This window comes from Odontesthes bonariensis, chromosome 7 (genome assembly GCF_027942865.1).
Source record: "Odontesthes bonariensis isolate fOdoBon6 chromosome 7, fOdoBon6.hap1, whole genome shotgun sequence".
Classification (NCBI taxonomy): domain Eukaryota; kingdom Metazoa; phylum Chordata; class Actinopteri; order Atheriniformes; family Atherinopsidae; genus Odontesthes; species Odontesthes bonariensis.
In genome coordinates, this window is record NC_134512.1 from 16,836,525 (window position 1) to 16,850,771 (window position 14,247).

At 43.2% G+C, this 14,247-nt stretch overlaps 1 protein-coding gene across 1 annotated transcript; it reads right to left on the minus strand.

The window, feature by feature from the left end:
* On the minus strand, window positions 1-6,475 carry LOC142383909 (deoxyribodipyrimidine photo-lyase). The gene is made up of 9 exons (XM_075469739.1): window positions 6,166-6,475; window positions 4,019-4,682; window positions 3,591-3,902; window positions 3,283-3,455; window positions 3,095-3,179; window positions 2,764-2,996; window positions 2,429-2,623; window positions 2,106-2,331; window positions 1-1,964 (listed from the first exon to the last, which is right to left on the minus strand). Exons 1-9 carry the CDS (start codon window positions 6,385-6,387, stop codon window positions 1,420-1,422), a joined length of 2,655 nt encoding a protein of 884 aa, XP_075325854.1. The 5' UTR covers window positions 6,388-6,475; the 3' UTR covers window positions 1-1,419.
* Between the last annotated feature and the right edge of the window lie 7,772 nt (window positions 6,476-14,247).

Consider the following 14,247-nt stretch of genomic DNA (forward strand, 5'->3'; position numbering starts at 1 on the left):
ATTGTCTTCTTTTATTTCCCAACATTTAGACATAATATTAAAAATGCAGGCAGTATTTTGCAGCTTGTTTCGGTCAGTGTGACTGCACAAGGTCTTTGGTAGTGAGCACTTATTATAATTGCTGACATTATATGGCTTCCATCACAAGTCAGATCATGGATTCAAAGAAGTTAACCCTGAATCCAGAATATAATGCTGGAACCTGGTACCACTCTCACCTTGACAAAAGTCTTCTGTCACATATACTGACAAAAACCTTGGAAGCTTTGTGCTTTTATTTAGTGGATGGGAAAAGGTGTAAACCTCAGAGCTTCAAACACAGCAAAGACCGTGACAGCTGGTGGTTTCAGAAGTTGTAGCAGCCCTTCAAGTCAATCTCGGAGGTGCGTGTGTGAGCATTAATAAGTAAACATTGGCTGCACTAAAATCAAGTGTACTGGCTGACTTGAACCAGTATTTTCTCACCTATGCTGGTATGAAAAAGTATTTAATAACTGAGGTTATACTTAATACTCACTCTATGTTCAATGTTGTAGTATTCTCCCACCCTCCTGTATACTTACATTTTTTTCACACATATTTCACCCTCGCCACATACTAGAGTCTACTACAGGACCAGATGGCCTTATTCTTCACCTCAGGCTGGGTTACACCTCACATTATAATGTGCGCCTTTGGTGATGTGATCACAAGTGGACAATTGTAAGCACAAGCACTCCAGGAGCCTCTGGACTAAGACCACCAGGTTCAGAAACAGCTGTTGGTGACCCCTGGTGACCCTTCCCCATTCTCACTCACCAACCCCATCCCCATGCCTCCGTCACCACACTTACCAACACCCTGCACTCAACTGCCTACACTCCATTGTACTGTATGGCAATCATTGCATCATTTTTAGTATTTTTCTACTTGCTGTCCTGTACATAACAAATAACAAATATTTTTCTTTAGCCTTTGCACCACTGTACCCTACTGTACAATCTGTATATATTGTAAATCATCACCCACTGCACTATTATATAGACTATATTTCCCCAGTAATGATCACAAGCCACACCACTGTACATGCTGTATAATTATACTTACCGTATAGTTATAGCCCACCATACATACCTGTAGCAATAGGTATTTATTTACATACATATTTATATATTATATACCTGTATTTATTTCCTGTTAGTTTTTCAAAGGCCTACAAGTTAATTTGCATATACAGTGGCGCAAGTGTTTACCTCAGCACCATTCATTCTAATGTCAGGTGGAAAGTGAAGCCTTCCACTTGTGATCACACCAACCAAGAGGCGAATTAAGCCAGGTGTAAACAAGGCTGTGAAGTCTTTTGCTCTGTGACATTTTGTGTATTTGTATTAGTAACTGTCTTTGTCACTTAGATCGTTTAATCTTTTAAGGATCTCTGGCTCACTTCAGTGAAGCGACAGCCCCACCAGGGACAATAGAGAACCTGTCTTTAGCTGTTGGAGTTCTTCTGGCCCTTCCGCGAAGTGAAGGAGGCGGAGGGAGCCCTTCCATTCTGCGATAATCCTTCTGCAGCCTCTCCTGTCTCTGGGTTCCCTCATACATCACACTGGCAGTGAAGTCTCTCTCGTTCAGAAAGGCGATGGTCTCATCCCTCTTGCGGCTCACATATCCTTTTAGCACAGCGTTGTAGGGATTTGATAAGGCATCTGCATCTGGATCTTCTTGCTGGTGTTTGAATTCCATGCGAGTGATGACAGGCAACAGGAACTCCTTCCCCTTCGATTTCACAGCTCCATCCTTGTGTGACAGGCCCAGAGTCTGAGAGACCAGGCGTGGGGGCAAAGGCACCAAGTCACAGCCTGAGCGCTTGTCAACATACTGTCCAAACTCTTTACGCACCAAAGCTACATCTTGCAGAGACTGACTCCTCCGCTCCTCTAGATCTGCGATTATTCGCTCAGGATACGTCTGGCCAAACACCACACCTAAACAGACAGAGGATTTCTATGTTAAGGTGCCAAACTCTACACTGTGCATAGCGTTCATCTACACAACATATCAGAAGTTTGTTGGTGCTACAACTATTTTAAAAAGAGCAGTTGAACCTGAAGCCTTAAATTTCTCACCTGCGCGCCGCAGCATGGATGCAGGACATTTCCAAGGTTTGTGAATGAGCTCATCGGGCAGATCAGCAAGCTCGGGGCACCATTTTCTTACATAGCTGCCATTGGGGTCACAGGTCATTGCTGCGTCAATGGGGTGCATGACAAAGTTCCAGTGATCCAGGCCACACATACCCCCATTCTGCCACATCATTGCATCTATGGCAACATCGGCATCCACCAGAGTGTCCTAAACATATTCAAATGTTTGTTACTGTCAAGTAGGGCTCATTATACTCGTATACTAGTATTAAAAAAAAGTGCATTCATGCATACGTGAAACTTACCTGAAACCAGCGATAGCCCTCTTGCCAAGGAAAATGGAGATATGCAATAAGAAAAGATGCCACCACGTGTCTCATGTAGTTGTTCATCCAGCCTGTCAACCACAGCTGTCTCATGGCTGCATCGACCAGAGGGTAGCCTGTTTTACCTCGCTGCCATGCCTTTAGGTGGCTGCGATCAGTACTCCATCGCAGTGCCTGGAAATAACAGTGGGTGAATAATGCTTTGTTGGTAAACGTCACACTTCGTCATCTGTTGTTTTTCTAAGTACAAAAAAAAAAAGAAAAGTTGTGTCTATCCTGTTTAACAATTTTCAAACATGGCAACTGACTCTAACCTTGTATGGAGGTCTGATGGATTCCCAAGGAAGGTCGGGAAAAAGCATTAACTGCCAGTAAGACAAATCTCTCCACGCCAGTTTGCGTTGGAACTTTGGGGGACGACAGCGTGCTCCTTTGGCATCCCACAACAGCCAGCGAGGACTGAGTTGACCAAAGTGAAGGTAGGGAGACAGGCTGCTGGTGTTTGGAGCATCTGCCCTGCCTGACTCCTTTTCATACCTATACACACCTGGGAAACATTGGAAATAACCATGTACAGCTGTTCTATGCCACTCTTCTTAACATCACTGCAAACACACTTCATAAAGTGCATATAAACTCTCTCACCGTCGTGGAGAAAGGCATCTAGTCGGGCATGTGCGCCATCTTCACTAAAATCCCAGGAATTCCGAATGTTTGCTGCCCAGTCAATCTGAAGGCAAAATTGAACAAAAAGAAAAGGTTGAGGATTGCATGACCACATCTGAATTGTAGTCAGATGTCTTTTTGAGGACTCTGCTGCTTTGTTCACTCACTATTGTGCCATCCTTCCTGCGGGGCATGCGTGCCAGGCCAAGCGTGTCCAAAGGCACACCCCGTGGCCAGTGGGCAGGAGTGGGGAGAGATACTGGAGGTTCCAGTGGAGTCCCTATCGTAGACCCTGGATTCTGTCTACAGCAGCTCATGAAATGAGACACTGAGCCTATTCCTACATAGCCGAGGAAAATAGAAATAGAGGTTTATCGTATTTCAGTTTAACTTTGATTGCAAAAAAATATTCTAACTTTGAACACAAATTTTCAAACAAGCCTAACCGTCCAAATTCCTTTCTGGAATGACTAACCTCGAAGTCCAACACCCTCCGTGCTAACAGAATAAGGATCTCTTAGACAGTAAGAGTGGAACATCCTGCATTCAACACCTTCCTTCTGCAGAGCTGACACCACCACATCATCTCTCTCCTTCAGCCACGGCTCATACAAGGCATTAGCCAACACTGCCCCTGCCCCAGTCTCCTTTACCAGCTGTTTCAGTAAAAGCAGAGAGGATCCAACCTTGTTCCCCTCTGCGTTGGCCTCGAGGAAGATGAGATGGCTGCCAAGACGCTCCAGAGACGCACAAAAACAGGACAAAGCCTGATGAAGCCAATATTTGCCTGTTAATAAAAGGGAGGACTTGATTAGAGAACAGTCAAAAGATTCAGAAATTCATCACATTTTGCAGTTTGAAGGTTTTTGGAAACACTCCTAACTGATTCCTTGGGCAACCTACATGCTCCGCCCATTGCCACGGTAACCCCCGGTCCCTCCTCCTCTTCAGGGCTCCAAATAAAGACAGGAATGACAGGCGCACCCATCTCCAATGATCCAGTGAGAGCAGGGTTGTCACACAGTCTCAAATCCCTTCTGAACCACAGCAAAACCGGTGCTGTTGCTGATGGAGAACTGGGTAAACCTACAACCTGCTGGCCCGCTCCTTTCCGCCGCTGCCGCCTGTTCTTAGAGCGTTTTGGTTTTTCAGATTGACTAAAGTCCCCTTCTTCCATCATTTGGTCACCTTCACTTAAAGTATCTTGCTTTGAAAATGAGGCAGGTGATCCCAGGACACAAAGAGTCTGACCTTTCCCAGGTGTTTGGCCATCATAATTGTCCAGATGAGCACTCTTCTGAGGCTCAATCTCTCGGCTCGTCTGTGGAGGACTCGCCTTGTACCTGGGTCCAGTTTGTCCCCAGGGGGGACTTTTCTCTCTGATGACTACATCCTCTAGCTGGGTGTAGTTCCTTCCCTGAGACTTGGATAAAGAATTCATTTGAGCAGAGCTGCTAAGTCCAAGCTGCAGGGGTTGTGGCTGGTTGTGGCTCGTGGTCGACAGCTGTTGATTTTTTGTTTCAAGCAGGGACAGAGCCAAAGCAAGTTCCAGCTCGTCATCTTCGGTCTAGAATTTAATTAGAAAAACACATTATTACTATTATAAGTAACATCTTACTTTATTATCAGTCAGTTTACCCTTTCCTCCAAATAGCCGCTTTAGCGTGAACTAAATGTTTATAAATAATTTTGCACTCGGGACATGTCAAGCTGCTACTTAACAAAGTGATATATTAACAGTTTATTAAGCCTAAGGTCCTATGTGCCCTTTGCACAATACCTTCTTGTGTTTTCACTTATAAGAGCGGATTAGATCTTTTCACAGGACTGAGTGTATATGTGTAGAAACCAGACTAGATTTTCAGTTTCTATGCTGTGTGCAGTATTTCCTCTTAAAATAGCAGCACTGATGCAGCACAAGATGTTGGGATTTTTGCTTTGAGATTCTGGTCTCTGCTTACATGTCTGCATCATAAAAGTTCTGTTTTTTTTATTATATACCGCACTACAAGGTCACATTTAAACTACAAATGAATTATAATTTTATTCCAAAAGGCTCAGCACAGCTGTTGCCCACTGGAAGTTTCTTGTACCTTTCTGACTAAAGTCCAGTGACCATTGTAGTTTCAGAAAAGTTGAATAAATACCAACATAACAGTCATTTTTCACAGCAACAATTTGATTTGTCACGGCAGAAAGACTACGAGTGGAAGTATAAAGATAAATGTTCCCTTTAGTGCACCAGTATTCCGTGAGTGTAAATGAGTATGTCCAACAGCGGTGACTCCTTTAAGCAGAATGCAGTTATCATTAGTACATGATGTACTTGTCACCATGCTGTGACAAGTCAAAATGTCTGCTGTGAGACACAGGTCTGTTCACAGAGATTGTCATTTTTCGCATTCCAACGTCCTACATGAACATAACCGAGGCTCCTGTTTCTCTGTACGTTTTAAATATTAGCTTCCATAAAATGTCTTTAATTTCCTGTTTTTTTCTTTTCATTGGTGATTTCAAGAAATGTTTTGTTTTGTCCTTTCTTGTTTTGTAATCATTGTTTTTTTGAGATTTCTGTTTCATTCAACGTCGTCTTATTGATGGATTTAGTTTGTGTAGTTTAGTCTAAATGTAATCTCGTGTCACTGTGTTTTTCACATGGAGGCCACCGTAATATCCGCGTCAATTTAAGCATCCCACCAATGCCAACTTACTCGGTAGGTGGACTTGGATAAAACTCTTTTTTTTTTTAATATTCAATCGTTTACTTCTAGTAAATAACAGGGTAAGAAGGGTACTTTAGTAGCTGTACATTGAGCAGCGTTTTCGCAAGTGATATCTAGAAACAAGGGTCCTGTTTTGCATGATATTACAAAACTACTTTATTAAATAATATATCTTCTTTAGAGTAGATAAAATAAGAAACGGCAAACCTGCCTATATACATACAGCTATGGAAAAGTTCTAACTAACACGAAGTCATTTGCAGACATGTTAGGGTCGTTTTCCAATTTAAACACACTTTTGCATGTGCCGTTTAATAGGTTACTCACCTTGGAGAAATATTGCTGGTAGATGGAGGTGAGGATAGAGTGAAGGCGGATGTTGGCCGTGGACAGAGGCTTGATGAGGGACGGGAACTCTGAGCAGGTTTCTTGATGCCCCAAAACGGACACACACATCGCAAAGAAACCCTCTGGATCCTCTCGACCCACCAGTACCTCTCTTAACATCTGTCTCACCAGAGCTTGGTCACCAGTCGCCGAAGGAGGCATCTTCAAACGGATGGTGAGGATGAATTAAAGCTACAAAAAAATATGTAAAATATAAAAGCTTAAGGCTCAGGCACAGCCCGATTCTCGTACTAAACACGCTTACACTACCGGTTACCAAACAACAGCTGATTTGTAGTTACACAACCCACATGTCTGGTTTTGTAACCCCTGAAGTTGAAGATTTGTCATTTGAAAGTGCGGCCAGTAGGGGGAGCACACATCTAACAAATGGAGCCAAAGTGGTAACGCTTTTACATTATGAGAGTAACAGATGGGAGTACTTGTTTACATTTCATAATACAATAGAGAATTATAGACTATGGGGTTGTCATTTTTTTTCTATCAAAGCTTTTTCTGTGCTTCTTCTTCCTTACTAGAGTACAAACACTTCTCTGTGAAATCACACTTGTCAGATAAAATGTTTCATGTCTGAGGCCCAACAAGCTCAAACAGAGGTTCATTTGAACTGATTAATACGTGCTGCTAGGACCTTGGTTTTGAAATATTAATTCTTTAAGTTTTGTGTAGCCTTTATCTTCACAGGAATGTGTTCTTTTACAAGAGCTCCCTCTGATGTGAGCCTGAAAAACAGTGGAGACAGTGTACCCAGCAGTGAATTTTTAATCATAGTCTGTATTCCCACTGTTGAAGAGTTGCTAGGTAATTGATTTTCTTAATGAGACCACGAGTAAGCTTTTTAATGTAGGCCTACGCAGCAGGGGACGGTGGTTTGTGACACTTGTGGACCGAACAGTAAAATTCTTTGTGTGGTTGATAAGCTCCATCTGAAATGTGACTGGAGACTTTAAGTACACGGGCCTGCAATCCCACTATTGCGTGAAAAGAACTCAGGGTGTATGAAGGGAAGATGTGATGAGAGCTGTGGTATGTAAGGAGAGCAATACAGCAAGAGAGGAAGAGAAAGAGATTGAGAGAGAGGGGGAATCAATAGTGTTTAGACAGAGAAGTGGAGTCTAAGTGTGTGATCAATAGAGAGCAGAGAGGAGAGATTAGCTGCTTTTCTCTCTCAAACTAACACTGACAAATTGGTGAATTGGTGTATCGGCCCTTGGGCTAAACGGATTGACCTGCTGTTTCCATGTTCTACCGTGTACTGTCAATAAAGATCTGTGTTCATTGTGACTCTCAATGAAGAGAGTGAATGAAGCACCAGCACAGAGAAAAAGAAAAGGGAAGTTAGGGGAATGGAGAAGTGCGACCCAGGTGCTCCTGTAGCCTCGATTCTCAGAAAATGTCCTCACCTCTGTCTCATTAACACATACGTGCGTTCGCATGTGCATCCTCGTGCACACCGTTATAAAACCATAATAACATCTCCAGGAAAATTAATGGAAAGACAGATTAAAAACTAAGTGAGGAGAAACGGGGCACTGGTGTAGCTATTTGCAACTCATAAATCATTCTGACACACCCACGCGTAGACACATGCATAGACACACACACAATCGTACACGTACTGTAATTAACCACAGGCTATTTACTCTCTCCTGCTGTAAATTAGACATGCAGACACAGTTATTACATTAGGGGAATCTGCCATGCAGAATGCTAACAGGAGGAGGAGGGGACAGACGTACACACAACAACCAGCTCATACAAACATAAACACGCACACACACATGCATGTACACAAGAAAGAGGGTATGGAAGAATCATAGACTGACGGGAGTAAAAATGAAGCTGCAGCACAGAGAATAGGGGCCCCCAGCTCTTTGTTCCCTGCTGCATTTCATTATCTGAAACGCCAGCCGACACACACGACACACACACAGACACACGCAACGCACCTCCCCCTTCCCTAAAGCTGTCTGCCTCCACTCTATGCACAAGAAAGAAAGAAAAAAAAAGGAGGAAAATAGAGATACTGCGTCAGTGCCATTCATTCGTATCTGGACTCGGTCATGACAAGCGTGTCTGCATGGTCATCTTTAACACAGCCAGTCCAGAAGCAGCTCTGAGTTGACTAGTTCTCTTCAACCGGTCCACATAAAAAGCACCGTCCCATGAATTCAAGTCTAAGTGTAACAAATGGAGATGAGGACTTGATTAAAGCAAGTACAAATACTTTGTCAGGGGTAGCTTGTGTCCACTTGGTTCATATCAAGTTTTTATTATTTCCTGGCAGTCCCCCATATGTGTGTGTATGTGTGTCCTCTTGTTCCCCCTGCCTTCCTTACCCTTCTCTGTCCCTCTGTTTTCCCACGGTGATCGATAGCTCATTACAATCATTGACTGTGGCTCATCAGCACCTGTTAAGGTCTGGAAAGACAGAAAAGGTGCACGTGCCTCGAAGACGGTGTGTTTTGTGTTCCTAGCCTATTGATAAACAGGAAGGATTTGTGTTGAATTAGCCAGAGGTGAAGTTTGATATTTGAATGGTTATTTTCTAATGAACATCCATTGCTGCGGGTGTCTAGATTGTTGCTGCTTTATGGTCCGTGGTCTTGAGGAACATCTTATTATGCAACTCACGTGGGTACCATGGTTTGTTGCTATGGTGATTGCCAAGGGAGCCAGAGTATTATAGGTGTTTATCCTAGACAGGAGAGGGCTACTCTCTGTCTATCAGGACATGCTTCAATTTACCACACAGTTTGGACCACACATTAAGATCAACACACTCACAGAGGGACAAATAGAAGATGAAGAATACAAAACAGTCAAGAGCAGATTTTTGTCTTGTGGATAGATTATTCAGTCTTCCTATTCCTGGAAGAAAGACCTTCTCTGTTTAGTTGTTGGTTTAAGGTGTCACCATGCAGTTAGTTTGTTGAGAGAACAGACTGTGAGTGGAAAGAGGCAAACAGAAAAAAAGGGAGGGATTGAAAGACAGCATTAGAAACTACAAACCATGGTTAAAGGGAAGAAAAAAAGGACTTGAAAAAATAGACAATTGTTAGACCTCAAGGTGTTCCCAGTGGATTCAATCACAGAGTGTGCTTGAAAAAAAAGGGGAAATTGGCATAAGATTGTGAAATTTTATGAAAAGCCAGATATAAATAGGGTGAATACAATGGCGGATTGAATAAAGAACAAGTCTCTCAGTCCATGCATAAATTACACACATCATTTACATATTCATTATGTTTTGTGTTCTAATGAGAGTATTTGCTTAATAGCTCCGCCACCACTGGCAGCTTTGTTTGTCACAAGAGAATTTACAAAGTGGGGGGGGCAAAAAGAAAAACAAAGGATCATGGGTCATCTTGGTAAAATGGGTGAGGTCAGTGGTACACAATCAATTTCACTGATAATCGCATCAATCATGTTGCTGTACTGTGCATGTGTGAACAGGCAAAATCTGCTCAAGGCTCTCTGAGATGTGAAATGAAGCACATATGGAGGGGGTTGCTAAAAGTTAATTAAAACAACACAGCTTTTTCTAAACTCAGGGCTCTCTTCGTCCTTCTCCACTTGTCTCAGTGGAATAAGTTATTCCTGCTGTAATTACCAACAGGGCAGTCACTGAGATCATTCCTTCAGGTGCTGAAATAGTCCTTCAAATGACAATAAAGACTGACGATTTGGGGTATCCCATGTAAGAGATGAAAAGTTCTCTTTGCTTCACTGAAGTAATATTGGGCGTATGTGTAGCACTACGTACAAACTATTGGAATAAATTATTTAGAAAGTGAATGAATGAAATTAGAGGGATGGAAATGTAGAGACAGGGGGAAGGGCAACGGAGGGATGAGCTACAAATGAGAACGATGGCGGTGGCAGGTTGGCACAGTGCCATCCAGTCAGGACTTGAGCGGGGGCGGGCATGGGCATGGGCGAAGGGGCGAGGAGGATAAGAGTGAAAGAGGACGAGAAACAGACTTCCATACTGCTACCATGGTGCCACCTTGGCACAGACATAATGGGGTAATAACGAACGCAAGACTGGGCAGAAAACAGGAAGATATGAAAAAAATCACGGTATAGCAGAGTATAGAAGTAAGATGCCTGCACATAGAGGATGACTCAATTGTAGATCGATGAAGAAGACATAGAAAGAAATTGAAGAGGGAACTGGATGTGCCCATGGTGAGAAGATGCCATATGATAAACTATGGCATAGGAAAATACTATATTCTTTCCACTCGCTGACTTTTTGCTCTACTTCTTGCAGCCGCAGCGTGCCAGCCAACGGGCAGCGTGCCAGTTTGTACTCGTGGCATACCCGAAGCTATTGAAGCAGCTGGCGGAGGACTGTTGGAGTCAAAGACGAGAGAACTCACCTCTGAGGATTTGCTTCGAATCACCGTTTGTTTGCCTGGACAAAGCAAAGAGGAAGTGCCCGGGCAATGGTTGCCAGTAGTTGTGATGGTATCGTTTGACAGGCAACAAGGGCACCGGGAGAAAGATGGCATGCTGCCAAGGCAGCATAATACACACATTTGTAAACAGAAACGTCCATACGGTGAGCAGAACATTTCGGATGCCTTGAATGTTTTTGGCGAAGATATCCTCTCAAGGGAGAAGCCAAAAACAGAGATGGCATCATGCCAAGCGCAAACTGCGAGGCATTTACAGGCGCCATCAAAAGCTGTACAAAAACACAGTATATGGCAGCTCAAAATAGCAGAAAAAGGTTAAAGCTGTTGTGGGTGTGTAGGACAAAAAACATTTCCCTGATGCCAACTCTGCTCTGTGCCAACTGCAGCACTGAAACGAAGCTGCTGCCCATTACATAGAACCAAGAGGAGGGATTGTACCATTTCATCATGGCGAGGAAGAGAATTCAGAGGAAAAGGAATAATGAGCAAAGTTAATAAAGGATACAGAAGAAGAAAAAATGGGATATTTTGTGCTTAATGAAGAACAGTGGGAGTGATTGGACAGAGATGATGAAGAGCCTCTTTCCTGGACTCGTACACCTGGGATGTTCTTAAAGGGATACCCACTCAGGCTGCTATGTGTGTTAAAGGGAGGGATACATTGGCATCATCTTCTGGGTGTCAAACTGTGTTTCTACATTACCAGTCAGAAAGGGTTCCGCAGTCGTCAGGGGCGGGCAACTGTCTGGGCATCTCATCTGCAGCTAATTAACAGCCACACACTAATTCTAACAGCCGATCATAATTAGCGATTTAATCGCTCGTCAACGCTTTTCTCCCCCCCTAAATTGCACCTCCTCTTTGGACACATGCGGATAAGCTAAGGAACGCCGGATCCCCCCTCCCCTCTTCATCATCCTTCTTTCCTTCATCCTTGGCTCCAGACTCCAGTGGGATCTTAATTAAGCCTGGGCATCATTATGCAAATGGAGTACAATAAGCGACAGCGGAGGTGGAGCTGGATACAGACTAAACGGAGCAATGGGAGGGAAGCAATGGAAGTGGAAAAATGAGAAGTGGAAGGCTACCAACATCTTGTGTATGATGTTACTGCATTACAATAATTGCATATAGTTCTAAAAGGATATGTTCAATGTACTTCTAATACATGTTGTGTGAGAACCAACATCTCGCACTCTGATGCATATCTGCTGCCACTGGGAAGACTTCTCTGAAATAACACTGGATAGTCAGAATGTCATCCCTCACAAAGAAAATTCATAAGGGAATTGTGACAATGAACCCCTTAATATCACCAGTTGGCTGTTGTCGTGGATACGGAGAAAGATGGTAGAGATAGGGAGAAAGAAAAGAGGCAGACAGAAACACTGACAGTGGCAGAAGCATGGCAGCTAATGTCATCTCAGTTTAATCATCGCATTGGATCATGGGGTTCATGAAAATTCATTTGCATATCATTAAATGCAGAGAGGTTATTTGGTGTGGGCCGCCAAAATGAGATTGGATGAAGGAAGGGGAAAAAAAGGAAAATGCAGGGGCTCGTTATTAAACAGCAATGTTTTATAGTCTGCCAGGCGATTCATTTAATTTGGGCGTAATTAAAATGTGTCAGACTCAATCAATCATGCCAACAGGGATACTATCAATGTATCAGTCTGAGAAAAGACTAATCAGTGGATATGCAGTTGGACATTTTCCAATAACAGTCAATAACTGAGTGCTTTAGTCCTCTGTGAAGTTGACCAATCTCCGACATATTTGAAGTTGTGTATTAAAGGTGTAACTTTTGTGCACTGTGTCAAAACATATCTCTGACGGGTGGTGATGTCACTCTATGTTTGTCAATAAGAGTACCTCACGCTTTCTTTTTGACCTTAGTTATAAGCCGTCTGTGGTGTGTATGTATGTGCATGCCGGCACGCATCTCTTATTTGCATAAGTGATATAATTAGACTGCCCTTTTACATGCAGATCAGTTTGACCACATGGCAATCACTCATACACACATACAACCACACACACATACGCACGGCAGCACACGCTTACTCCCATGACCACCCCCATATCACGGAGAGTCTGTTGTCTGCGAGCAAAGAGTGTAAAGATTAACATAATCCAGCTAATAAGTGTGAGTAATATTCACACAGTGACGCGTGGCATAGACACTCTCCTGCTGATGCGTATTTGTATCTCATTATAGATGGAAAGTACTGTGGACGCCAGTTGGGTGAGGGGGGCAGTGTGACAGGGGGATGGTGAAGAGTCACAAAAAGTGGGCCTGAACAATGAATTGCAAGTTATCCTATTCGCTATTTCAAAGAGGAATCAATGTAATATTGAGACAGGTGACAGAGGGAACCTTATAACCAGGATACTGAAGATTAGGAAAGGAGATTCTTTTTTATATATAGCCTCACAAAGTCAGAAAACCAATGCCTCGGGTATTTCCGTTTTACAGTCCTGAAAAGGTGCAGTGTCAGTTTTTGCAGCAAAATGTAAGAATTACAAATAGAGTGTGTTTGCGCTTGAAGGCTAGCTCGGCCACATGATTGATTAGGATGGTGTGACGACCATTAAAAAGTCATTTAAAAGATGGATAGGGACCACATTTCCAAATAAAAACCACTTTATACCTGATGAAGTGCTGAACAAACTCTCCTTCAAAGACATTTACTGATTACTCTTAGAGTATGACTGAGTGTAATGTGGGACACTATGCATCAGCCGTATAACTCCAAAACAAACGTCTGCACCTAGTCAGACAATGGTTGGTGAAGCTCACATTTTTATAACTAAAATTTATTTATTTATTTTACTGAAAGGACACAGTAGATATTATGATGGACTTGGGTGTAATCCATCTGTGTTCAAGAAGAAAATGGACAAGTAATGTTAAAAACAGCCCTACATCTGAAATACTGATTGAAATGTATCTGAAAGCACACCGTGGCTGCAGTTGAAACCTTATCCTCAGAAGCAGAGGGGTGTCTGAATGTGCAAAAAGATTTCAGCTCTGTCTCTTTAACTCAGGGCTCAACCACAGCAGCATGCTTTGGGATTCATGCATAAACATGAGCTGGCCTTTCAAGCTCTCTCCTCACATAACCAATCTAAATCTAAATGAGCCCCCACTACAGATACACCAGCAGGCAATGACATTACACCCCCTCCCCAGCCACAGCCCAACCCCCTACTCTACTCTACTACCCCCAGCGACACATATACACCAGCAGGCAATAATTTCACGCCATCCCTCAAAGCCCCCCCCGCCGCCTACTCTCCATACACACACACTCGTACCCCTTTTTGCCGCAACCCCACCAGCTGCACAGTACTCATTTGATTAAGAGGGGGAGGACAGAGAGAAGGAGAAATGGTGGGGGATCACTTTATCACGATGACTTTCTAAGATGGCTATCACCAGATGCGAAGCTATCTTAAGCCCTCTTCTGTGTTTACTTTGCTATTGTTCTCCACATGTATCCGTTCCACTCCTCAATGGAACAAAATTCAGATCATAACAGTTCCATGATTACATTCTCTTTGAATGGCTGGC

Coding starts and splice junctions, on each gene's coding strand:
- LOC142383909 (XM_075469739.1), bottom strand. CDS start 6,387: ATGCCTCCTTCGGCGACTGGTGACCAAGCTCTGGTGAGACAGATGTTA. Junction 3,903..4,018: donor CGTGGCAATGGGCGGAGCAT/GTAGGTTGCCCA, acceptor TTTTATTAACAG/GCAAATATTGGCTTCATCAG. Junction 2,624..2,763: donor CCATCAGACCTCCATACAAG/GTTAGAGTCAGT, acceptor TGTTATTTCCAG/GCACTGCGATGGAGTACTGA.